We start from the raw sequence: 27,268 nt of genomic DNA on the forward strand, positions 1-27,268 counted from the left end.
TACCTGCCGCCCCACCAATGCCCCCTTTGAGGCGGTTTCTAAGCCTACCTGGTTTGAGGCGGTCTTTGAGGAAGGGCACCAGGTTGTACTCCTTCAGCACCAATTCCCAGTCCAGGTCAGGGATGGTGAGGTTAGCCAGGGTCCCCAGACACTCAATCACATACTCTTCCCTCTCCTCCACTCCCGTCTGAGCAGCCAAGTCACCTACGTAGTCCTGAGGGGGGATCAGAGGGAGGTCAGTTACCATAGAGACAGAGGTAAGGGTCCAACACCACAATGTTCTGTTCCAATAGAGCAGGGGTTCCCAAAAATGTTTTGTCCACGACCCCATTTTGATATAAAACTCTCACGAACCCAACCATGTGAAAAATTATGGAATTAACAGCCAATGTTTACTTTTTTAAAATTGGGGCTATGACAGTAAATTGCAAATTAGTCTGACATTTATCTTATCTCACCACCACTAATGAGATGGGTGTGCTTGATGCATGTTGCGTCAGAGCTTCTCAAAGTCAGGGTCCGTGGTCGACAGTGTGCACCTCATCTCTCCGGTCACATCCAACCTGGATCGATATTTGTTTTTAATGCAGACGAGAGCACTGAATAAGTATACCATGAGTTTTAATGCTCGGAGGGAGACGGAACAGTATTCCCTTTTGAGTTATGAACCAAAATTCCTTCATTGTGACCCATGAATGCGTTGTCTGCAGCATTCGGTCACTTGACAGCTTGATCAGCTGTTCGATTTCCCTTACCGGCATGTCAACTGAGCCAAGATCACAGTCAAACAGATTTTGCTGATTCGGTCACTCATCTGAATATTTGTCTGTTAACTAGGCAAGGAGACACATTTTCTTTTCATTACTCAGAAAGTCAACAAAGTCTGTTTTTTTTACATCCATTGACAACAGTTCCTCTCTCAATTTGAAAAATCTTTCCAACACTCCCCCCCGATAACCACCAAGCCTGGATGTGAAATATAACATTGTCATGCTCTGACCCCATATCTCCACATAGTTTTGTGTACAGGCATGCGCAATGTAGTTTGCAATCGAAGTTACCTGCCACATATCTCCGAGTTCTGTGCTCAGCTTTTTTACCACCAGTTGCTCTCGGTGTATCATACAATGCGTCCATACGGCAGAGGGAGCAACCTCAGCTGCCAGTGAAACGCATTCATAACTAGAGTGTAGAGGCCTGCCCATCGTCCCATCTGTGCAAAAGCCCACCATTTGATCCCATGGAACCTGTATCAATATAGCCACGGAGCAAACTGAACATCGCCTGTGCCGTTTCACGCTTGGGAATTGTGAGGCAGAACAATATGTCCTCGTGAATAGCATCTCCCAACATGTAGCGAACAAAAATCAATGCATCTCGGCCCTCACAGCTAACAAGTTTGAGTTGTTCAGTCAGTTTCCTCTTGATTGCTAGTTATACCATCAATTCTTAGTTTCACAGTGTTATCTGACAAAGGTATTGATGTGAGTTTCTGTGCATTAGCCTCCACACACATTGTTCTCACCATATCAATTGTGTCCGGTAATATCAAAGTCTCTGCAATAGCTTGTGGTTTCATAGCGTAGCGGGCTTAGCCATTCACTGTGGGAATGATTAAAGTGCAGCGGTCAAGTACGGCCTTTTACCGCGATTTAAGGGCGCTCTCTGGTTGAAATGTAACTTTTAGATTTTAATAATTTTCATTTAGATTTATTAAGGTCAACTACATTACAATGATTGAGAGACAAAGACGATATTATAATATTTTTTTATGGTATTATTTTTACCAGGATTTTTTTTAATTCTTCCACGACCCTGTATGGGGTAGATAGAGCCTAGCTATGGATTCAACTACTAGTATAAGAACAAGCATAGATATGGAGTCAGTAATCTACGAAACCCAGAACTAAAATCTTGCGTAATTGTGTCCGATGCTCAATTAAGTTCTGGGAGGAGACTAATGCGACTTGCAGTCTTCACCCTGAGAGAAACGCTCTGAAAGTTTCAAGTAGGGCCAAATGTCCCCTCCCCTTTCGAAATTTGAAAGATGCGAGAACCTGCGAAATCGTGATTTATCCAAATGATCAGTGACGAAAAATCACCGTACCGGAACAAGGTTCATTGTTCGTCTTGCATCCCACAGTCTGTTGACAGTCTCTATTACCATATTACGTGCATCTGTCCATGAGAGATTATGGATTCAGTGATACTATTATAAGAACACAGATCATGTTAGCCTGTCTAGCCTTATCTACCTATATCAGGGATGGGAGCTACAAAAAAACGGAACTCCTCACGAGCAGCAGCAGTGGCTCAGGGGTCTGCATATCCACATCCATACCCACACACATGCAGTCAGAGCCGGCCCTAGCCTTTTGCCCCCCCCACACCCCTTTCCACCCCACCTTGCGAGCAAGACATTTTAGTGGCCCTCTTGACAGCGGAGAGAACAAATGTACATTTTAGAGTTAATTTCCTGCCATTTTACACATTTTGCCATGGGGCGTAGAGAAAATGTTGCAATGTTATAACTCATTTCATGCAATTCTACTCATTTTGCAATGGGGTGGGGAGAAATGTTTGCAGATTTTAGTGATAATTAAGTGTCTGTCAGTGACTGACGTAAGAGAAAAACTGCTGAAGCAATAACACATTTCGAAATTGGCACATTGTGTATTCTACTATTCTAACTCGCAACAGTAAGAACCACGACTGAGTTCAAAATATATCTATATATTATGATCCGCAGGCCTACAAAAGGGGGGCCCCCAGGCGACAGTTGCCCATCCCTGGCCTATATCTATACTGAGCATGATTAAGCTCATCAGTGTTAAAGACTGAGTGTGAGTTTAGTACGCACTATGAAGAGGTTCTTGGTGGGTCCGTCGTGTTGAGAAACGTTCCTGATCATCTTCATGGTCAGAACATCCTTTAGCTTCAGACCCCTCTTCATCAGCATCTTCAGACCATTACCTAGGGACGGAAAAACAGGATTAGAAGTATGTGTGTGCGTGTGTGTGCGTGTGTGCGTGTGTGTGTGTGTGTGTGTGTGTGTGTGTGAGAGAGTGAGTGCGTGTTTTACCTTCACAGATGACCTGTGCATTCCTCTTGTTGGCAGCCAGGTTGATGCAGAAGGAGATGAGCTCAGGGTCCATGGGGCTCTCACCACAATCAAACAGCATCTTCATCAACTGTAAAGCAATCAAATAATACATAAATCAATCAATTCATCATCAATCATTATAGCTGGCCAGAAGTCAGTCAGTGTCTTATGGGTGTCTCTGTTCCCAAACCTTTCTCTCTATTTGAGGATGGATGCATGCTTGGTGACATCATTGGCTGAATGGATGAATGACATCACCACCATGTTGATGACACTGGTCTACATATCGTCCATACAGTCATTTAGTGGGTCGCCATGGTGACACACACTGTGTTAACCGCAGAGTACGGAAACAGGAAGGCCTTTGCTGAAGTGAGCAGATAAGTAGAGAGTATAGGCACAGTCATTTCTGTCTAATCAGGTCTGTGCCAAGACCCTGCAGGGGACTACTGAGAGGGCTTGCAAACAGATGAAGGAGAGAGGTGGACAGAGGGAGATGGAAAGAGAGGACATTCCATGCCTGCTTGCAATTTGTCCATTCCTCCACAATCCAAAGGCCTCTGATTCATATAGAGCATCCTACAGTCTCCTTCAATTACGTCAAAAGACAGTAAGCTTCAGGTCCTTAGTGATGATGATGGTGGATGTGTTTGTATTTGTACGTGTGTGGAGGGGGACGGTGAGGGGGGAGACGTGATGAGGGGAGCAGAAGAGGTGGCTAGGCCACCAGTTAACGTCCTGGAAGTCAACTACAGAGAGAGGTGCAGGTCCAAAAAGGAGTTGCCCCCAGCCCTTGCCCTCTGCTCCCCCTCTTTCCCTGCCCAGTCTCCCAGCACTCCTGCTCTGATTTAACATTAAACAGGAAAGGCTTTAAGCAGGGGCACTACAGGTCCGCTCCCTGTGAGGAGTCAGTAGTGTGCAATCCTACTAACACACACACACACACACACACACACACACACACACACACACACACACACACACACACACACACAGGCCTCGCATCGGGTATCACATACCAGGGGCCCTGGACCCCAAATCAGCCCCGTCTAGACTGTCTGGCACCTGCCTCTGCTTATTTACCACAGCATAGCCAGAGGAGGCTTAGCGCCACACTACACAGCACAGCAGAACCTCCATCACTCCCCTCCAGCCTCCACTCCTTCCTTCCCTCCACCCCTAACCCTGCACACCCCTAAAGCCCCTTCCTCTCCCTCATAACCCCATGTCTGGCCTCTCCCTCCCAGCCCATAGCTGACCACACCAGAAGTGGAGAAGGGGAAAGGATTGGGTCAGGTCTTGCCCCAGGCCCAGGGGGAGAGGTAGAGAGGAGAAGGGCAGAAAGTAAAGGAGTAGGGGAGGCAGAGAAGAAAAGGTTGAGCTGGCCAAAGGGCAGGGACAGAGCAGAGGTAGCCTGATGAGGAAGCCTGCCCAGCAGGAAATAGGGAGGGAGGATGGAGAGGAGATTGGCTCCTGGTAGGACTGGGCGATATGTCCAAATTATTCATCATATTTTCCACATTTGACGGTATGACAGTATTTGAAGGTATTTTATGTTTTTGAATAATAAAAATTCTAAATATGCTTTGAGTAGTGCATGACCCTAGGGTGGCAACACATACATTATAAGTGATTTTGATGGGGCTTTCTCCATTCTAATTGTTGTAGTGTTCAATCCAACTTCAAACAAAATGATTATCCGTATTTTCATACATTTCTGCATCTCCTGCACTTTTGTTATCATTTCCACAAAGTGACCTGCAGGGCTGCATGATATGGGCAACATTCTATAGATGGAATATAGTGGGCAGCACCTTGAATATATTGATGTTTGACATGATAACAAATGAATAAGCCAGGAAATAATTATTGGGTAGGAACCAAAAGTGCTGGTCAGTGTTTCCAGGTGACCCTTAATTAGAAGTGACATGTATTCTTACCTCATGTAGCTAGCAAACATTAAAGACAGTACAGTATGAAGATAGGCAGAAACTGCTTCTCCAATAGAAATCCCCGATCACACTTGTAGGCGATATCATGGTGACGTTGGCTAGCTAAGCTCATGCACAAAAATACGTAATTTGGGTCTAACATTCGCCTCGCGGCAAACTGCGGATGAGCAGGCCGTCAAATCAAAGCCTTTCCTTAGATACAAAGTTGTTTTTGACAGAAATGAAAACGTGTCAGTTTGTCACATTCACGAGGCTAGAGTAATAACATGTTCAACTACTTAAGACTTTGCTCGAATCTAGGTTCTGATTATTATTATTTTAATTAACAACTAAGGAAGAACGTTTCACTTCTCATTGACTTCCCAAACTGGTCTGCTTTGTCTGTTTCGCAAGCGTTCCCGGAAGTCTCGCAATGATGCGCCTCTGGCTACGTTTTCTCTGACTATTAGTACATTTAGCTAGCCAGCTAACTAGCGATTAGCGGCTAACGACATTTATTTTAGTCACAACTTTGCTAAGAAAAGACAAACTAGCAGACAGTAAGATAAACAAACTAATAGTCTCATTATAGAATGCTTGGGGAAAGCAGCATGTCACCAACATGTTGTTGCATCTATCTGACCATGCAGACTGCAGGGCGAACAGCACGAAAGTGCTCGTTGACTCTGGTCAAGCAACTGCTCTCTTGAGTGACAGGGGGGCAGGGATTGGTGTGGGAAGTGGCATGCAGCTGGAGGGAGAACAACAACTCAAGTAGAAAACGGAGTAAACAAAAAATGTGTTTACATTACACACATCAAAGTTGCGTATCATATTTAACAAACCAAACACTGATATACCATTATAGAAGGCAAAGTAAAAATCCAAACCGGTCTGTACATCAATACCCATATATAGTAAAATACTGTAAACTGCCCAGCGCTAGCTAAAGGACCATCCCTAGAAACAGAGAGAGAGCCTGGGGTCAAAGGCCACTTTCCAGTCATGCTGTTACCCAACATCCCCTCTGACACTCTGACCCCGCGGGGCAGATCTACTGGCGACATGACCCACTAAACAAACAACCCTGTTTATGAGCATCTGGCCCCCATTTACACTCAATCTCACAAGACAAACAGAATAAGCATTTAACTAATCTACCCATGATGAAAGACAGGCAATCAGACTTCACTCAATCAATATGACATCAGTTTCATCCTGACATCACTAACATCATGTACACTTAAAATCTAGATATTCCCTATTAGTGCAATCTACGTACACTAAATAGGCCTATACTATAGAGAAGATGGAGAGAAAGTCCTTTTTCACTGAGGGCTGGTTAGATGAATGACGCAAGGCGTTCTCCAGCGCTCCAATAAGTGGAAATAAATAAAAAAACATGGAGCTGTCATCAGTGAGACTGAAGGCTGAGCAGCCGCCCTTTGGCGATGTGGGTTCAAATGTAGCATGCCCCCCCCCTATTCCTACCACTCTATCCATTCCTCCTGCTCTCTATTCCTTCCGCTCTCTCCATTTCTCCCACCCTCTCCATCCCTTTCTATCCCTCCCTCTTTCCATCCACTCTTCCCTCGCTACACCCCTTTTTCTCGTGCATAATTCCAAGGCTGTTAGCCTCGATGCTAATGCTGTCTGGTCTGTGGCCCCAGCCCCCGACCCTTGAGTATACACTACCCAGTCTTACCTGTGGTATGCAGTCCGTGTAGGCAAACATGGACTTGAATCTGTCGTCCACACTGATGTGGTACAGAATGCACATACACAGCTGTCTCTGGCTCTCGTCAGCTGAAACATAAACAGAGAGAAGAGAAGCACAGAGAGGGGTAAATGGATGAATGAATGAGGAGCTGTACTTACTTTCTGCTTCATGGAGATTCAAATGTCCAAAAGTCTTGGACGAGGCTAGTGCACAACATACAGTACGTCCATTACAATACAGCTTAAAACCACCTCTCTAGGATGATATGGTTTAGGAGTAGATCTAGTCATTTAAAGACAATGAACACATTTTCTTATTGCAGGTTTATAAGAGGTTATTTTACAGCAGTCTAAAGAACATGGCTCTGACTCTATGATTCAGTGCTAATCTGTCAGGCAGCTCCAGAGAGGCAGCTCACCAACATCATGGGGTTAGGAGTCTGAAGGCCTAGGACCTTGTTTCATGAACACTAGTTTCTAGAGGGAGAGTGACTGCAGTGACCGACCACACTGGGTAAGAACTAGGGTGATGAAGGACCACAGATCTAACAGACCAGACCGACCCAGTCCAGTTCTAACTAGTCCCAACCTAACCCGTGGTCAGTGACCATGCAGGGCAAGCAGCCTTATCACATACAGTAGCAGCCTACTGGTACCAGATGTGCTCACTGAACCCCTGGAAACAAGAGAAAAGAAACGGCTTGGAGGTTTAATTGGGAAAACAGGAGGAAGCATCAATTTTACTGCCTTTAATAAGTTAAAGCTACACTGCTCAGGCCCTAGCAGTGCTGCGATTGGCCCACACGTGCTTCTCATTAGTGGAGCCCTCAACCTATACCTTAACACATACGCTCACACACTTGTTGCCTCACATGAGCTCTCTCCCGCTCTCTCTCTCTCCCCCCCTCCTGACCTGGAAAAGTCCCTCACTACACCGGTAGGAACATGGAGGATCCTTTATTGGGAAGGAGAGAGACGCCATTAAATGTTCTTAACACCACTAGAACCCCACTGAAAAAAGAGCGGAGAGCCGTTAACAATTAACTTGAGTGTTCAGGGGCAGTTAGTGAGAGAGCTAAACTCCAATTACACCCTGCTCTGATTTAAAACCACCCAACCTTCATAAAATCATACCACCATGCATTAGTGGCGCCTGGGGCAGGTCTGTGGACAGTATACTATTCTGTTGTTAGTGCAATTTACTGAGAAAATAAGAGTACTGGTTCAGTCTTCAAAGAGAAAACCCATAATGCACATCAAATGGCTTCTAAGAAAAGGTCCATTGTGAAATTGTCCAAATGGAATGATTCTGGAGTAAATTGGGAGTAAAACGTGGTAGTCTCTGGAGACAAGAGGGATATCTCTGGACAGTACTTCTACACAGAAAACAGGACAGAGCCAATAGGATGATTAAGAGGACTTCAATTCTACGCAGTTTGAAAACCACACTGACACACATACTGAACACCCACACACATACTAGGGATGTGACAAATGGGAAAAGATTCTTAAGTTTAAACTGCCATTTGTGGGGGGGCTTCTGTGAGAGAATTAAATTTTTTTGAATTCCAAGTGAACTCACTATGCAGCTGCACTGCTGCCAGCAATGGTTTGTGTCTCATGGTGCATCCCTTTCAGATGGTTAAGCATTGCACCTATAATACCTTTACTGTACCTCAATTCCACCTCGCAAAGTTTGCATTTCCTTTACACCCCTAACACATACTGTGAGTAGCCCAACGTTTAAGAGAAATTGGAGAGAGTGAATCTTACAAGCGAACACACCGGAACACGCTCTAAATGATATCAAATTGTATTAGTCACATGCGCCGAATACAACAGGTGTAAACCTTACAGTCAAATGCTTACTTACGAGCCCCTAACCAACTGTCAAATTTTCCCCAAAAATAAAGATAAGAATAAGAGATAAAAGTAACAAGTAATTAAAGTGCAGCAGTAAAAAAATAACAATATATAAAGGGGGTGCTGGTACAGAGTCAATATGCGAAGGGCACCGGTTAGTTGAGGTAGTACGTACATGTAGGTAGTTATTAAAGTGACTATGCATAGATGACAACAGAGAGGCAGTGGTGTGTAGGGGGGGGGGCAATACAAATAGTCTGGATAGCCATTTGACTCTAGATGTTCAGGAGTCTTATGACTTGGGGCTAGAAGCTGTTTAGAAGCATCTTGGACCTAGACTTGGCACTCCGGTACCGCTTGCCATGTGGTAGCAGAGAGAACAGTCTATGACTAGGGTGGCTGGAGTCTGACAATTTTTAGGGCCTTACTCTGACACCGCCTGGTATAGAGGTCCTGGATGGCAGGAAGCTTGGCCCCAGTGATGTACTGGGCTGTTCGCACTATCCTCTGAAGCGCCTTGCGTTCGGAGGCCGAGCAGTTGCCATACCAGGCAGTGATGCAACCAGTCAGGATACTCTCGATGGTGCAGCTGTAGAACCGTTTGAGGATCTGAGGACCCATGCCAAATCTTTTCAGTCTCCTGAGGGGGAATAGGTTTTGTCGTGCCCTCTTCATGACTGTCTTGGTGTGCTTGGACCATGTTAGTTTGTTGGTGAAGTGGACACCAAGGAACTTGAAGCTCTCAACCTGCTCCACAGCAGCCCCGTCGATGAGAATGGGGGCGTGCTCGGTCCTCTTTTTCCTGTAGTCCACAATCATCTCCTTTGTCTTGATCACGTTGAGGGAGAGGTTGTTGTTGTCCACACAGCCAGGTCTCTGACCTCCTTCCTATTGGCTGTCTCGCTGTTGTCGGTTATCAGGACTACCACTGTTGTGTCATCGGCAAATTTAATGGTGTTGGAGTCGTGCCTGGCCGTGCAGTCATGAGTGAACAGGGAGTACAGGAGGGGGCTGAGCACGCACCCCTGAGGGGCCCCAGTGTTGAGGATCAGCGTGGCAGATGTGTTGTTGCCTACCCTTACCACCTGGGGGTGAACCGTCAGGATGTCCAGGATCCAGTTGCAGAGGGAGGTGTTTAGTACCAGGGTCCTTTGTGGGTACTATGGTGTTGAACGCTTAGCTGTAGTCAATGAATAGAATTCTCACATAGGTGTTCCTTTTGTCCAAGTGGAAAAGAGCAGTGTGGAGTGTGATTGAGATTGCGTCATCTGTGGATCTGTTGGGGCGGTATGCGAATTCGAGTGGGTCTAGGGTTTTCAGCATGATGGTGTTGATGTGAGCCATGACCAGCCTTTCAAAGCACTTCATGGCTCACTTATGTATATGTTACATTTCAGTTTTTTCATTTGCAAACATTTCTAAAAACCTGTTTTTGCTTTGTCATTATGGGGTATTGTGTGTAGATTGATGAGGGGGGAAAACGATTTAATCCATTTTAGAATGAGGCTAAGGTAACAAAATGTTGGAAAAGTCAAGGGCTCTGAATACTTTCCGAATGCACTGTATAGTAAGGATATGTATCTTTCCCTTTCAAGTCGATTGTATATGTATCTAGATACACAGGCTCCGATACAATACAGGAAGTTACGGTTTAGTTTGAAACAATTCGGTTTGATTAGAGAATGAATTGATGCGAATCGGTTTGATGCGATACACTAAGATTTGTTGCATAAACACATTCATTTTCCATTCTAAATTAAAATCTGCTGCTCATGGCACTCATGAGCTGGGGTTCTCTGAGCTGTATCTGTCTGGGCTGACTTCTGTGCGTGTGTACATTTTGTATGTGTGTGTGTGTGTAAGTGATGTATGTCTATGGTGTATGCATTATGTAGGCACCTGAGCTGAGCAATAAGGAAGACTAGGCATCTACCACCCCACTACCACCATCAGATTAAGGGAGAAATGTTGCCTGTTTTCCGCCCCTTCCACTTCGGTTCTGAAATCCCCATCACCCACTAATTAACTTGTCATTTTTGCAGATTAAGTGTTTGAGCTAGTAATAACATAGCCAATGAATGAGTGTACAAAACATTAAGAACACCTTCCTAATATTGAGTTGCAACCCCCTTGGCCCTCAGAACAGCCTTCATTCGTCAGACATGGACTCTACAAGGTGTTGAAAGCTTTCCACAGGGATGCTGGCCCATGTTGACCCCAATGCTTCCAACAGTTGTGTCAAGTTGGCTGGATGTCCTTTGGGTGGTGGACCATTCTTGATACACACAGGGAATTGTTGAGCGTGAAAAACCCAGAAGCGTTGCAGTTCTTAACACAAACGGGTACGGATTGCACCTACTACCATACCCCGTTCAAAGGCACTTCAATGTTTTGTCTTGCCCATTCACCCTCTGAAAGGCACACATACTCAATCCATGTCTCAATTGTCTTAAGGCTTCAAAAAAATCCTTCTTTAACCTGTCTCCTCCCCTTCATCTACACTGATTGAAGTAGATTTAACAAGTGACATCAATAAGGAATCATAGCATTCACCTGGTCAGTCTATGGTCATGGAAAGAGCAGGTGTTCAGTGTATAGCACAAGTTTGGATTTCACCCACATCGAAAAATCAAATGGTTATTACGTTTTTATGGAGTGAGCTTCTTTTCTCCTCCCGCTTTGGCCATGCACTGCGCCTTCGCAAAAGTGATTGCTGTCCTCGTTATAAAATGATAAATCAACTTTACCCTATGTATCTAAAAATGACCATAGACCCTGTTTAAAACAAAACTATCAAAACTATTACTGTAGGTGAAAATTAACAATCAAAATAAAATATATTGTAAGCCCCGTTCACCAGGTACAGCCAGATGAGAGTTGTCTTCAGTAGCGCATGTCAATTCCGGGACACCACCATTTTCAACAGCGCATAGATAATAATGACCTAGAAAATTACATAGGTTGTCACTCAACAGGGACTAGCTTCAGGGGGAAGCTTGTTCCAACATTTGTGGTGCCAGGACAGAGAAGAGCTTCGACTGGGCCGAGTGGGAGCTGCCCACCCATATGGGTGGGAGGGCCAAGAGACCAGAGGTAGCAGAACGGAGTGCTCGGGTTGGGGCGTAACATACCCTCTCTTTGCAACCCTAATTTAGACAGTGACTCCAAAATGACATTTTTTGTGTCACTTTTATTGCAAGTAAGAATAGAAAATGTTTGAACATTCATTACATGAATGTGGATGCTACCTTAATTCTGGATAATCATCAATGAATCGTGAATGAGAAAGTTAGGAGGGACAAAGATCATACACCCCCCAGAAAATGCTAATCTCCCTCATTATTAGTAACAATGCACCTGCATTTGGGACGGCAGGGAACCTCGTGGTTAGAGCGTTGGGCCAGTAACCGAAAGGCTGCTGGATCGCATCCCCAAGCTGACAAGGTAAAAATCTGTTGTTCTGCCCCTGAACAAGGCAGTTAACCTACTGTTCCCTGGTAGGCCGTCATTGTAAATAAGAATTTGCTCTTAAAACCTGTTGAGGATCTTATCCCGATCTTATCCCGGTATTGGGATTCATTGTCATGTGACCATGGCGGGGAATTCAAAACTGCAAGAGTAATCATTTCAAAAAATCAAATAATCAACTATTTTCCTCCATTTGAAAGATATATCTCCTAAATCTAACCACGCTGTCCGATTTTCAGAGGCATTACGGAGAATGCATAAAGTTAGGTTATGTGAGGAGAGTACATTGACAATAGCTGCGTGTAATGTTTAGCCAATTCAAAGAAGGGCATCAACAGACAGAAAACTAGCTAGAATTATGCACTTACCTTTGACAATCTGCATCAGATGACACTCATAGGACATTATGTTATACAATACATGCATTTTTAGTTCCATCAAGTTCATATTTATATCCAAAAACAGCATTTACAGTCGCGGTGAAATTCAGAATTTTTTTCGGCTCGAATGCACCCAGTGAATCCAGCATTACAAATCACGGAATTACTATTCGAAAACATTGGTAAATTATAATATTGTCATTCAAAGAATAATATATTATCATCTCGTAATTGCTACCGAAGGGCCAGATCTCAAAATAACTTTACTGGGAAATCACATTTTGTATAAACTGGGTACTATGCTAACAACAATAAGCTATATGCTAAGCTAAGCTAAGCTATACCGTTAGCATTAGCATCATCTAATATCGATAATAACATTCTAAATATCCCCTTACCTTTGATTATCTCCATCAGAAGGCGCTGCCAGAGATCCCAGGTCCAGAACAAATGTGGTTTCTTTTGACAAAGTTCATAATTTATGTCCAAATAGTTAGCGTTCAGTAGGCTCCCACAAAATGAGGTGGGCAGTGTAAAGTCACGTCGAAAAACTAAAGAAAACCTAGTAAATAATCTATTTACGTTTGTTTAAACATGTCAAACGTTGTTTAGCACTAATCTTTTGTTCCATTTTTAACGTGAAACATCAGTAAACATCAGTAATATTTTCACACAACCTATCAAGTGTCTAGAATAAACGATAATGACAAAGGCACTCTTCTCAGATTCATGCGCAGGCGCAAAAAATGAAGTGATGACGTGTCAACTTGTAAGCTTTCTAATTCGGTGTGTATTTATCACAGATGCTTCAAACAACTTTCTAAAGATCGTTGACATCTAGTGGAAGCAGTAGGAGTTGCGAACTGAATCCTTTCTCACTGTGGTATCTTTAAAACAATGACACTAAATAGTACAGTCACAAAATTCTCTTTTTTTTAAATCTATTTTTCACAGGTTTTTGCCTGCAATATGAGTTTTGTTATACTTACAGACACCATTCAAACTGTTTTAGAAAATTCAGAGTGTTTTCTATCCGAATGTGTTAATAATATGCATATCCTAGCTTCTGAGTTGGTGTAGGAGGCAGTTAAAAATGGGCACATATTTCTTTCAAAATTCTCAATACTGCCCCCGTGGCCCGTAGAGGTTAACTGACTTGCCTAGTTAAATAAAAGAAACTTTCTCACCATTAGTCATGATCCATTCATTATTTTTCTTAAACACTGCATTATCAGGATTGGTGTTCAGAGACATCTTATATACTCAGTTAGAAAGAAAATTACTTCAGTCACCATTCACCACCAAAACAAACTGCAAATGCATCCAACATGTTTGTAGAGTCACGCTTGATTTAGTCATTGCGTGCTAGAATATGTGACCTACACTATTAAGTGAAATTTGTCCAAATACTTATGACATTTTCAAATGCGGGGACTAGATGTAGGCTTTAAAAAGAGCTTTCATTTCTAAACAGTAAATCAGATATGTATGAAAATACGCTCAAATAAGACAACATTCTGTACCGTCACCTAATAGGAAACATCTGATCTCAAATAAAAAATGCTGGAGTAGAGGCAAATCAACAAAGAAAATGCATCACTGTCCAAATACATACGTTGGGGAATGTATTCGGCTATGTTTAGCCTAAGCGTGGACTGGCATGCACCTGCATATCATGTGTGTGCACACAAGTGCGTGTCTCGTTCATAAAGTAAAAATCCTGTAGACCCCTCAGCCTTTCCGGACAGATTCTGCAAAAACAACATTTATGCTGCGGCCCAGCGTATTATTCTAACAAATATATTATATTAATTATGCACATTACCCAACCTTCCCTGAAGAGGTTTTAAAAGGCCCATTACAGATGCTCCCAGCCGTGCCACATGACCCCCTGGATGAGCTAACACACCAGTCACACACAGGATCTAGTTTCAGGAGTAAGCCTCGCTGGCTCTGGTTCTGCTGGCCATTACACACATGTACAACACATACACAGTTGTGTCAGTGAGTAGTGTACCTAGCAGTGAGGAGAGTTTGGGGATGAGTCCAGCCTGAACCATCTGGCTGCGGAGGCCTGTGTCAAAGGAGAGGTTGAGGAGCAGGCGCAGTGTAGTGTTCAGTAGGTCTTCATGCTTACAGGGCAGCAGCCTGGCCAGTTTCTCCACAGCATACGTCTCTGCCTGAACACCAGAGAACAGAGGAGAGGAGACAGTGAGGGAGACATTGTCACCAAGTCATTTAACACAACCCAATATAAATGTGCACCGATACACACCCTACTTCAACAACCAATCCCACCATGAGACCACAATGATACTTTCTTTGACGTCAGACAAATCAAATCACATTTTATTGGTCACATACACATGGTTAGCAGATGTTATTGCGAGTGTAGCGAAATGCTTATGCACAGTTTCCTAAGGACTAGAAGCGAAGCTGTCATCTCTATCGGCGCCAACTTTAACAACACAGACTTCACCTGTGTTGAGGGTCAATTTCATTTTAACTCCGTTCATTCAATGAATTACTTAAAATGAATTCAACTTATTTTGTAATTTGGTAAGAATCTTGCCGTGAATGTACAGAGATAGCAGTGTTGACTAGATACACAGTGTTGACAGGTAGGTGCAGGTGTTGAGCAGACGCATCAAGGACCAGTCTATAAGGCACCACGAAGAGTAGCAAACCAGATGGCCTGCACACTGGAGGTGTGTGTGTCAATTACACTGCTACTGTGTTCAAAGGTAATCCACTGACACCAATACAAATTGTCTGCACAGTAATCAACTACAGTCCTAAAGCCATCTTACAACTGTTATCTGGTGTTGAATACAAACGTGTAATAAGTAGAATGATGACAAATCACTAACCAATTATCTTTTTGTAGCTAATCAGCCTGCAACTAAAACCGTCCCCTGAGATAAAGTGATACTCTGTGAATAACATGTTGAGAGCACTACTCTTCTGTTCTGCTGGACTCATGTAGACAATGGGCAAGAACCCCGAAGGGTTCTTTTATCAGAGTCAAAGATACACTAAAAGGAAACAAAAAAATAAAATAAAATAAAAACTGTTCCTAACTGAGTCTGGCTTTAATAATAAAGGCACACAAACTGGCTGAGATTGGATCCAGGTGGGACTGCAGTAAGACAGGGAAGTAAAGCAATGATCACTGAAGTCCTACAACTGTACTAGAGAAGGCATCAAAAGTAACTAACTAAATGTAAACTAGTACAAATCTTTAACAAGTACCACAAAATAAAATAATAATATTATTATACATTCTCAATCTACAGTAAGTCAGAGGACCTGAGACTTTGTATGTACAGTGAGCTTCAAACGTATTGGGACAGCGATACATTTGTTGTTGTTTTTTCCTCTCTACTCAGGCACTTTAGATTTTAAATGATTCAATGACTATGAGGTTAAAGTACAGACTGTCAGCTTTACTTTGAAAGTATTTTCATCCATATGAAAAACCATTTATAAAAAACAGCACTTTCTGTACATTTGCCCCCCCCCCAATCAAAAAGTTGTTGGACGCATTTCCTGTTTGTTTTGGTTGCGTTTGATTATTTTGTGCACAATAGAAATGAATGGTAAATAATGTAGTCACTTTTATTGTAAATAAGAATGTAATATGTTTCTAAACACTTCTACATTAATGTGGAAGCTACCATGACTATGGATAGTCCTGAATGAATCGTGAATAATAATAATAAAAATAATAGAGTGAGACGCACAAATATCATACCCCCCAAGACATGCTAACCTCTCACCATTACAACAGGGGAGGTTAGCATTTTTGGGAGGGGGTATGATATTTACAATAAAAATGACAATACATTTTTACCATTCATTTCTATTGGGCACAAAATAATCTGAAACACAACCAAAACATTCAACAACTTTGTAGAGTCACAAGCTTGATGTAATCATTGTGTGCAAGGAATATTGGATAAAATACTAAAAACATTTGACTACTTTAATACACATAAGTAAACTTGTCCCAATACTTTTGGTCCCCTACAATGGGGGGGACTATGTACACTGAACAAAAATATAAAAAGCAACATGCAACAATTTCAAAGATTTTACTGAGTTACAGTTCATACAAGGAAATCAGTCAATTGAAATAAATTCATTAGGCCCTAATAATCTATGGATTTCACATGACGGAATACAGATATGCATCTGCTGGTCACAGATAATAATAAAAATATTTTTTTTTTTGGTGTGTATCAGAAAACCAGTCAGTCTCTGGTGTGGCCACTATTTGCCTCATGCAGCGCGACACATCTCCTTCGCAAAGAGTTGATAAGGCTGTTGGTTGTGACCTGTGGAATGTTGTCCCACTCCTCATCAATGGCTGTGGGAAGTTGCTGGATATTGGCAGAAACTGGAACATACCGTCATACACGTGGATCCAAAACATTCCAAACATGATCAATAGGTGACGTGTTTGGTGAGTATGCAGGCCAAGGAAGAACAAGGACATTTTCAGCTTCCAGGAATTGTGTACAGATCTTTGCGACATTGGGCCGTGCATTATCATGCTGAAACATGAGGTGATGGCGGCGGATGAATGGCATGACAATGGGCCTCAGGATCTTGTCACGGTATCTCTGTGCATTCAAACTGCCATCGATAAAATGCAATTCTGTTTGTTGTCCGTAACTTATGCCTGCCCATACCCTAACCCCACCATGGGGCACTGTTCAAAACATTGACATCAGCAAACCGCTCGCCCATATCTGCCATCTTCCCGGTACAGTTGAAACCAGGATTCATCTGGGAAGAGCACACTACTCTAGCGTGCCAGTAGCCATCGAAGGTGAGCATTTGGCCACTGAAGTCAGTTACGACGTGGAACTCAGGCCAAGACACTGGTGAGGACAACGAGAACGCAGATGAGCTTCCCTGAGACGTTTTCTGACAGTTTGTGCAGAAATTCTCCAGTTGTGCAAACCCACAGTTTCATCAGCTGTCCGAGTGGCTAGTCTCAGACGATCCCGCAGGTGAAGAAGCTGGATGTGGAGGTCCTGGGCTGGCGTCATTACATGTGGTCTGAGGTTGTACGTACTGCCAAATTTTCGAAAATGCCGTTAAAGGCGGCTTATGGTAGAGAAATGATCATGAAATTCTCTGGCAACATTCTCTGGTGGACATTCCTGCAGTCAGCATGCCAATTCTACGCTCCCTCAACTTGAGACATCTGTGGCATTGTGTTGTGTGACAAAACTGCACATTTCAGAGTGGCCTTTTATTGTCCCCAGCCCAAGGCACACCTGTTTAATGACCATGCTGTTTAACCTGTTTGGGATAGGGGGCAGTATTTTCACGGCCGGATAAAAAACGTACCCGATTTAATCTGGTTACTACTCCTGCCCAGAAACTAGAATATGCATATAATTAGTAGATTTGGATAGAAAACACTCTAAAGTTTATAAAACTGTTTGAATGGTGTCTGTGAGTATAACAGAACTCATATGGCAGGCCAAAACCTGAGAAGACTCCATACAGGAAGTGCCCTGTCTGACAATTGATTGTCCTTCTGTAGCATCTCTATCGAAAATACAGCATCTGTGCTGTAACGTGACATTTTCTAAGGCTTCCATTGGCTCTCAGAAGGCGCCAGAAAGTGTAATGGGGTGTCTGCAGTCTCTGGGCGAAGAACAGCAGGAGTATTTGTTAGTGGTCAGGCTGGGAACAGTGACACTGGAGATGCGCGTCCACAAAACAACTATTTTTTTTTCTTTCAGCCTTTGAATGAATACAACGTCGCTCGGTTGGAATATTATCGCTATTTTAAGAGAAAAATAGCATAAAAATGTATTTTAAACAGCGTTTGACATGCTTCGAAGTACGGTAATGGAATATTCTGAATTTTTTTGTCACGAAATGCCCTTGCGCGTCACCCTTCGGATAGTGACCTCAACGCACGAACAAAACGGAGCTATTTGAATATAACTATGGATTATTTGGAACCAAAACAACATTTGTTGTTGAAGTAGAAGTCCAGGGAGTGCATTCTGACGAAGAACAGCAAAGGTAATCCAATTTTTCTTATAGTATTTCTGAGTTTAGTGAGCACCAAACTTGGTGGGTGTCAAATTAGCTAGCCTGTGATGGCCGAGCTATCTACTCAGAATATTGCAAAATGTGCTTTCGCCGAAAAGCCATTTTAAAATCTGACACCGCGATTGCATAAAGGAGTTCTGTATCTATAATTCTTTAAATAATTATGTTTTTTGTGAACGTTTATCATGAGTAATTTAGTAAATTCACCGGAAGTTTGCGGTGGGTATGCTAGTTCTGAACATCACATGCTAATGTAAAAAGCTGGTTTTTGATATAAATATGAACTTGATTGAACAAAACATGCATGTATTGTATAACATAATGTCCTAGGAGTGTCATCTGATGAAGATCAAAGGTTAGTGCTGCATTTAGCTGTGGTTTTGGTTTTTGTGACATATATGCTTGCTTTGAAAATGGCTGTGTGATTATTTTTGGCAGGGTACTCTCCTGACATAATCTAATGTTTTGCTTTCGCTGTAAAGCCTTTTTGAAATCGGACAATGTGGTTAGATTAACGAGAGTCTTGTCTTTAAAATGGTGTAAAATAGTCATATGTTTGAGAAATTGAAGTTATAGCATTTTTGAGGTATTTGTATTTCGCGCCACGCTCTACCATTGGATATGGTAGAGCGCTAGCGGAACGTCTGTCCCTAAAAGGTTAATCAGCTTAATGATATGCCACACCTTTCAGGAGGATGAAGTATCTTGGCAAAGGAGAAAAGCTCACTAACAGGGATGTAAGAAAATGTGCGCACAACATTTTAGAGAAATAAGCTTTTTGTGCTTATGGAACATTTCTGGGATTTGTATGAAAATACCCTGAAATTAAAAATGACAGTCTGCACTTTAACTGAAGTGCTATGGTAGAGCCAAAACAACAAAAAAGGGGTCACTGTCCCAATACTTTTGGAGCTCATTGTATTTTCCTCACCTTGTTGCAATTCCTCTCTATCCCTCTCCATCCATCCCTCCCTCTTGCTCTCTCTCCCCCTCTCACTCCATCACTCACCATGTCTTGTTCTCCAGGAAGATGCTGAGCTTCTTGAGGAAGGAGACCACCAGCTCCTGTACCCCTCTCCCTACATCCCTCCCTCTTCTCTGCCCCTCTCCCTCCGTCTTTCCCTCTCTTACCATGTCATTCTTATTCTCCAGGAAGATACTGAGCTTTTTGAGGAAGGAGACCACCAGCACCAGCAGCTCCTCGTCTTCCCGGTCCAGGGTCTTCACCAGGGTGTGGACGATGTTCTTGTTCCTCATCTTCAGCTCGGTGCGCGTGTCCTCAGCAAGGTTCAACAACAGGTGCAGAGCCACTGGGAAGCAATAGTGAGAGGGGACTGTAGAATCAAATAGTGATCAACTTGATATTACCATGTAATAACCAATGTAGTTGGTAATTACATCACTGCATTATCAAGCACTAATAGTGCTGTCTGTAATAAACATCACTACCCCTCTGCTAGACATGGTAGTGTGCTACACCGTTACTGTACCTCGTAGAAGCTGCTCCTGCTTGATCAGTAGACCTTGGTACTTCTTGAAGGCTTTCTCATGCTCCTTCTTCACATTCTGGTTCTTATGGTCATCGTCACGTGAGATCAGTCAAGGAAGGAGTGTTACTGTATCGAACCAATGAACTCACTATATAGTCGTGTTTTATAATCAGCCAGCACTGAGGGCAGAAGGAACCCTGAGGCATTGACCCTCTGTCTATGTTGTTTTCGTTATGTGTCGGACCCCAGTAAGACTAGCTGTCGCCATTGGCGTCGGCTAATGGGGATCCTAATAAAATAAAATCAAGCAGCAAGATATGTAACATCATTTAGGTGACCTTTGACTTCAGCTAAAGGATATAGGCTGCAGCCTTCTTCTGCAGTTCGTCCTGCCAGAGGTCGTACCTCTTCAGCTCGTGTTCAATTATGTTCATACAGAGGGCTCCGATCTTATAGTGGGTCACCTGCCCATGGAACTGGGAGAAACTGGGAAAGGGAAGAGAAAGGGTTTACAAGGCTTCCACTTATTCAAAAGTGCATTTCGTTCATTGTTATGCAACACCTATTTTTTAGCACAGTCGGATGCTCAGATTGAAATGATCCTATCAGCTGAGAGCTTAGTCCAAAACGTCAACTGCAAAAAAAGGACAAGAAAGATTGCGTAAAACAGTATCTCATCTCCTACTCATAATCAGACAGACACAAACCAAATCATTTCAAAACCAAACAGCACTGCCACGGAGCAGGGCCAAGAAGGACTATCAGCTTTCAGAACTACGTAGATCCTCTCACAACTCAAATCGCTCTTGACAAGTAGTTTAATTATTATTCTATCGAGGGTAATTAGTGTTTCCCAACCCCCAAGGTTGGAAAGTAAGGTTTTGTCATATGTTGTCATAGTTGTGTGATTGCTGTCAGAATGAGAGAGAGCAGAACATGAAAACAAAAGAAGAGGTTCTGGCGAGGGAGTTGTATACCTGGAAAAGCAAAAGAAGACGTAGATGATGGTGGTTGCCAGGTCAACGCTCTGTTTCCAGTCCTCCCTCAGAACTCTGGCCAGGGCTCCCAGGGCTGTCTCTGATGAGCAGCAGACACCACACAGGTCAGAGAGAAAGCAAGAGAGAGGTGGGGAGGTGAGAAGAGAGAGTGAGGAAAGTGATATATATATATATATATGTGATGTGTGTGTGGGGGGGTGGGGGGGGCAAGGGGAGTGATTGAGGAAGAGGAGGGGGATTATTTGAAGTATGTTAGGATTTGAAAGGGAAGTATGCAGTTGGGGTGGAGGTGGGCAGGTAGTGGAAAGAGTCTAGCATGGAGATGACAGTCAGCTTGGGGTGGGAGGTTAAGGTAAGGAATCTGGGGGAATGTAAAGGGTTCCAGGCTCCCATGGCTTGAGCTATGGGTGATCTTCATTGTAAAGATACATATCACATTGTTCCATTTCCCCTGGCCATCTCCACTTTCATCACTGACCCGAGGTCTCATGGTTCACATGCACGTTCTACCGTTGTCAACGTCTGACCATGTGATCCGTTACGACAGACAAAGTGAGCCTGTGATGCATAGTGACAGTTACAAAATGAAGCCATGCCATCATTTGACAGCTGTAATGGATGAGGACCCTGTGCTGTTGTGAGAGAAAACAGCTCTGTCGTCAGGGAAGGGAATAGGAAGGACTAGTGCTAGGCTGTGTTTTCTTATGAACGGGATGGGCTGGTGAGAGAGTCTGTAGATTATATCAACCAATGACACTAGAGTTTGTCTAGCCTGGCCTGTACAGCTTTTAAACACCCAGCAGAACAGAGAAGATGATTTCTCGGGAACGTAGCATTGTGACAGATGGGAAAGGAACGTACCATTCTGCAGGAGCTCCTCCAGGTTGTCTGGGTTGCGGGCGAGGTGGAGGATGAGGGTGGCACCCCTGACCTTCTCTGGGATGTCCTCATACAGCAGCTCCACATAGTGATCTATCCTGTTGATGTTGGCCTCCTCATCCAGCTGAGAACAGAGATACAGTATAGGTGAGGAATGGCGAGGGTTAAAATCATACCGACATAATACTGTGATAATCATGCTACAAACACACAGAAACAGACTTGGACACGAACAGCCACACAGTCAGACACGTACACACATTTGAAGATGCTCTGCTTACCTCCAACCCCTCAAATGGTGCGAGGTCTCTCGGCGAGTGTTTCTCCCGTTTGTCTGTGAGGAGGACAGGACAGCATGTGCACTAGTAAGCATGATAAAGGTGTATTTACACAATGAATCGCGGGCAAAGTCATTCAGATCAAATCAACTTTTATTGTTCAAGTACACATACTGTATTTTGCAGATGTTATCGCAGGTGCAGCGAAACGCTTATGTTTCTATACTTCTATCCAACAGTCTCCCACACCTACTCATTCAAGGGTTTTTATTTATTTTTACTATTTTCCACATTGTAGAATAATAGTGAAGACATCAAAACTATGAAATAACACATATGGAATAATGTAGAAACCAAAAAAAGTGTTATATAAATCTAAATATATTTTACATTTGACATTCTTCAAAGTAGCCGCCCTCTGCCTTGATGACAGCTGTGCACACTCTTGGCATTCTCTCAACCAGCTTCATGAGGTAGTCACATGGAATGCATTTCAATTAACAGGTGTGCCTTGTTAAATTAATTTCTGGAATTTCTTTCCTTAATGCATTTAATCAGTTGTGTTGTGACAAGGTAGGGCTGGGCGATATGGCCAAAATATTATATCATGGTATAATTTTTTTTTTTTTTTTTAAACGGACGGTATTTTTGGTTTTTAATAATAAATGTTCTACATTTGCTTTATGAGTTGTGAGTGATCCTAGGGTGGCAACACATATATTCTAAGTGATTTCAATTAGTCTTTTATACTGTTCAATTCAACCAAAACAAATTTCAGCACTTTTATAATTTCCTGCACTCAACTGCAGTGGTGGAAAAAGTACCCAATTGTCATACTTGAATAGAAGTAAAGATACGTTAATAGAAAATGACTCAAGTAAAAGTGAAAGTCACCCAGTAAAATACTTTGAGTAAAAGTCTAAAAGTATTTGGTTTTAAATATACTTAAGTATCAAATGTAAAAAAACAGATGCCACCATTTTCTTATTTACGGATAGCCAGGGGCACACTCCAACACTCAGACAAAATTTACAAACAAGGCATGTGTTTAGTGAGTCCTCCAGATCAGAGGCAGTAGATTACCAGTAATGTTCTCTTGACAAGTGCGTGAAATTGACCATTTTCCTGTCCTGCAAAAAAATCTGCATGTAACGAGTACTTTTAGGTGTCAGGAAACATTTATGTAGTAAAAAGTACAGTATTTTCTTTCGGAATGTAGTGAAGTAAAAGTAGCCAAATAAAAATAGTAAAGTACAGATACCAAAAAAAATGACATAAGTAGTACTTGAAAGCATTTTTTACTTAAGTACTTTACACCACTTTACACCATTACTGGTAATCTACTGCCTCTGATCTGGAGGACTCACTAAACACATGCCTTGTTTGTAAATTTTGTCTGAGTGTTGGAGTGTGCCCCTGGCTATCCGTAAATAAGAAAATGGTGGCATCTGTTTTTTTACATTTGATACTTAAGTATATTTAAAACCAAATACTTTTAGACTTTTACTCAAAGTATTTTACTGGGTGACTTTCACTTTTACTTGAGTCATTTTCAATTGAGATCATTTCCACACTGCCACATAGGGCTGCATGATATGGGAAAATAATCTAGGACTTATTTTTAACCTAATGTTGCAATTGTGATTTGACTTGTGAATTAGAGCAAAACTGTTGGAATCATGGAAATAGATTGACTATTCTAATTCTATAGTTAGAATATAATAGTGGGCACTTAAAATACAGTGTAGTTTGAGATGACAACGAATTAAAATGCCAGGGAGGAGTTATTGTGACAGGGTTGGAACTAAAGTGTTGATAAGTGTTTCCTAGGGGACCATATAAGCTTTGGTTACATTGCATGTTCTCTCTTAGCTAGATCATGTAGCTAACATATTCCTATTTGATTTAGAAGATACTGTTGCACAAACAACATGCTGATTTAGGTCTACACCATCACTGGTATTATCAGGCTGTATTAGCTAGCTACGTTTGCTCTTACTCAGTACATTTATTAGCTATTAGCCAACTTATTGTGGGAAGCTTGTGGAAGGCTACCCGAACATTTGACCCAAGTTAAACAATTTAAAAGGCAATACTACCAAATACAAATTTAGTGTATGTAAACTTATGACCCACTGTGAATGTGATGAAAGAAATTAAAGTTGAAATAAATCACTCTCTCTACTACTATTAAACTGCTGTTTAATTATGTTACTTGTATTTTACATTTTTTACTTAACTCTTTTTGTTCTTAAAACTTCTTAAATAATTGTTGGTTAAGGGCTTATAAGTAAGCATTTCACTGTAATTCTACACTTGCTGTATTCGGCACATGTGACAAATAAAATATTTGATATATGCAACCTCTATTTGGTAAAAGACCAAGTCCATATTATGGCAAAAACAGCTCAAATAAGCAAAGAGAAACGAGAGTCCACCATTACTTTAAGACATGAAGGTCAGTCAATCCGGAAAATGTCAACAACTTTGGTTTTTGGCACTCATGAGGACAACCACAGGAAAGGAAGACCCAGAGTTACCTCTGCTGCAGAGGATAAGTTCATTAGAGTTACCAGCCTCAGAAATTGCCTCAAGCCAATTGAGATGGTTTGGGATGAGTTGGACCGCAGAGTGAAGGAATAGCAGCCAACAAGTGCTCAGCATATGTGGGACCTCCTTCAAGACTGTTGGAAAAGCATTCCAAGTGAAGCTGGTTGAGAGAATGCTAAGAGTGTGCAAAGCTCTCATCAAGGCAAAGGGTGGCTACTTTGAAGAATCTCATATAAAACATATTTTGATTTATTTAACACTTTTTAATTACTTTATGATTCCATATGTGTTATTTCATAGGTTTTGATGTCTTCACTATTATTCTACAATGTAGAAAATAGTAAAAAATAAAGAAAAATTCTGGAATGAGTAGGTGTGTCCAAACCTTTGACTGGTACTGTATGTCAGATGTCAATACTGGCCGGGAGGCTGTCTTCTCTCAAATGAGCCATTGATCATATTTTTGCAATATTCCTACTTGAGGTCGACCAGCATGGCCGATTAATTAGGGCTGATTTCAAGTTTTCGTAACAATCGGTAGTCAGCATTTTTTGACGCCGAATATGGCCGATTACATTGCACTCCACGAGGAGACTGCGTGTCAGGCTGACCACCTGTTACGTGAGTGCAGCAATGAGCCAAGGTAAGTTGCTAGCTAGCATTAAACGTATCTTATAAAAAACAAATCTTAACATAATCACTAGTTAAACTAATAATATTATCAACCATGTGTAGTTAACTGGCTTGTCCTGCGTTGCAAATAATCATTGCGGTGCCTGTTAATTTATCATCGAATCACAGCCTACTTCGCCAAAACGGGTGATGATTTAACAAGCGCATACACATAAAAAGCACTGCCGTTGCACCAATGTACCTAACCATAAACATCAATGCCTTTCTTAAAATAAATACACAAGTATATTTTTTTAAACCTCCATATTTAGTTAAGAAATTCATGTTAGCAGGCAATATAAATAGGGAAATTGTGTCACTACTCTTGCGTTTTGTGCAAGCAGTCAGGGTATATGCAGCAGTTTGGGCCGCCTGGCTCGTTGCGAACCGTGTGAAGACCATTTCTACCTAAACAAGACCGTAATTAATTTGCCAGAATTTTACATAATTATGACATAACATTGTAGGTTGTACAATGTAACAGCAATATTTAGATTTAGGGATGACACCCGGTTCCCTATTTCACTGAAAGAATAAATGTTTTGTATGTTTTCGAAATGATAGTTTCCGGATTTGACCATATTAATGACCTAAGGCCCGTATTTCTGTGTGTTTATTATAATTAAACTAGTGTGTGGGATTACTGACGACAGGATACAAATACGCTTGTTAGCAAAGCCTAATCTCATGTTTGAGAATACACTCAAACTGGCCCAGGCCATGGAGTCCGTGAATAGAAATGCACTGGATTTGCAGGCCATACTGCATGCCATACAGTAAAAGAGAGCAGCTCTGAGCTCGCTGAGTTTCAAAGAAGGGAAAGCCGCGGGGCAGCACCTCCGGTTAATAGAGACTGTTATAGTTGCAAAGGTCAACACAAAGCGTTTGAATGTAAATTCAAACATGAAAAGTTTTATGCATGTTGGATAATATGACACATTGTGAGGGCGTGCCACAATTAGAAAAAGCTACGGGCTACAGAAAATAAAATGAACAGAAGAAAACCGAATACCTCGCGATGCTCTAACTACCGCTCAAATTAAGTAATAGAAAGTGAGTGCGCAGACACAGAGCAAACGCTCTCAATGTACAGTGTACAGGGGGCGATTATGAAAAAGGTGAAGCCTTTTATTGTGGAAATGGGAATAAATGGATTTAAGGTACCGTTTGAAATAGACACAGGATGTAGCGTCACACTGATGAACAGATCCCAATTCAATGAGAAGTGGAAAAAAGGTGAAGTGGACAAACTGAAAGACAAACTCAAAACGTACACAGGGGAGAAAAAAAAAAAACTCTCCTCTCCTTCTACGTCATTTCAGGTCACAACTTGCAGACTTGTTTACGTGCTGCTGTGCGTTTTTGTTGCCAACCTTACTTTGCTACCTGACAACTTTACGGTTTTTAATTACCGTTTATATTTTTTGTTTTTCCCTCACTCAACTTTTTTTCATTCAACTTTTTCACTCCGGACGTTTTATCTGGACATGGTTCGTCAGGACTTCCAACAGCCAAAGCTAAGTAACATTAACATGATGCCTTCTAATTGCAGTCGCTGTACTCATAATATACAGGAGAACGATCGCCTTACGGCGAGGATAGCTGTGCTGCAAGCCCAGCTTCAGGCGCAATCGTTAGGCAAGGGTAATTTCAGTGTAGGAAAGGATGAAACAGCGTCTGTGCCACCAGTAAGTACAGATAGTAACGTTAGTATAAATCCCCTCGCACGGTCCCTGCAGCCGGACAACTTTCTCATGGCTTCTGGAGGGAAATGCTGTAGGAATGCTCAACCGGTGTCGCTCATTCAGCCGACAGAAACTTTCAACCGGTTCTCCCCATTAGCATGAGGCTGTAAG

At 42.3% G+C, this 27,268-nt stretch overlaps 1 protein-coding gene across 6 annotated transcripts in view; it reads right to left on the reverse strand.

The window, feature by feature from the left end:
* Positions 1-27,268, reverse strand: part of LOC115192196 (kinesin-associated protein 3) — a 41,803-nt gene that overhangs the window by 11,707 nt on the left and 2,828 nt on the right. For all 6 annotated transcript variants that reach the window (XM_029750416.1, XM_029750415.1, XM_029750417.1 and 3 more), the window contains exons 4-14: positions 22,194-22,246; positions 21,895-22,036; positions 21,013-21,112; positions 20,397-20,521; positions 20,036-20,134; positions 19,677-19,855; positions 14,482-14,644; positions 6,740-6,840; positions 3,083-3,191; positions 2,861-2,973; positions 49-214 (exon numbers count right to left, since the gene is read on the reverse strand). In XM_029750416.1, the coding sequence (XP_029606276.1) occupies positions 49-214; positions 2,861-2,973; positions 3,083-3,191; positions 6,740-6,840; positions 14,482-14,644; positions 19,677-19,855; positions 20,036-20,134; positions 20,397-20,521; positions 21,013-21,112; positions 21,895-22,036; positions 22,194-22,246 (1,350 nt within the window). The remainder of the gene's footprint in view (positions 1-48; positions 215-2,860; positions 2,974-3,082; positions 3,192-6,739; positions 6,841-14,481; positions 14,645-19,676; positions 19,856-20,035; positions 20,135-20,396; positions 20,522-21,012; positions 21,113-21,894; positions 22,037-22,193; positions 22,247-27,268) is intronic.

The sequence above is a fragment of the Salmo trutta genome, chromosome 4, assembly GCF_901001165.1.
Source record: "Salmo trutta chromosome 4, fSalTru1.1, whole genome shotgun sequence".
In the NCBI taxonomy this organism is placed as follows: domain Eukaryota; kingdom Metazoa; phylum Chordata; class Actinopteri; order Salmoniformes; family Salmonidae; genus Salmo; species Salmo trutta.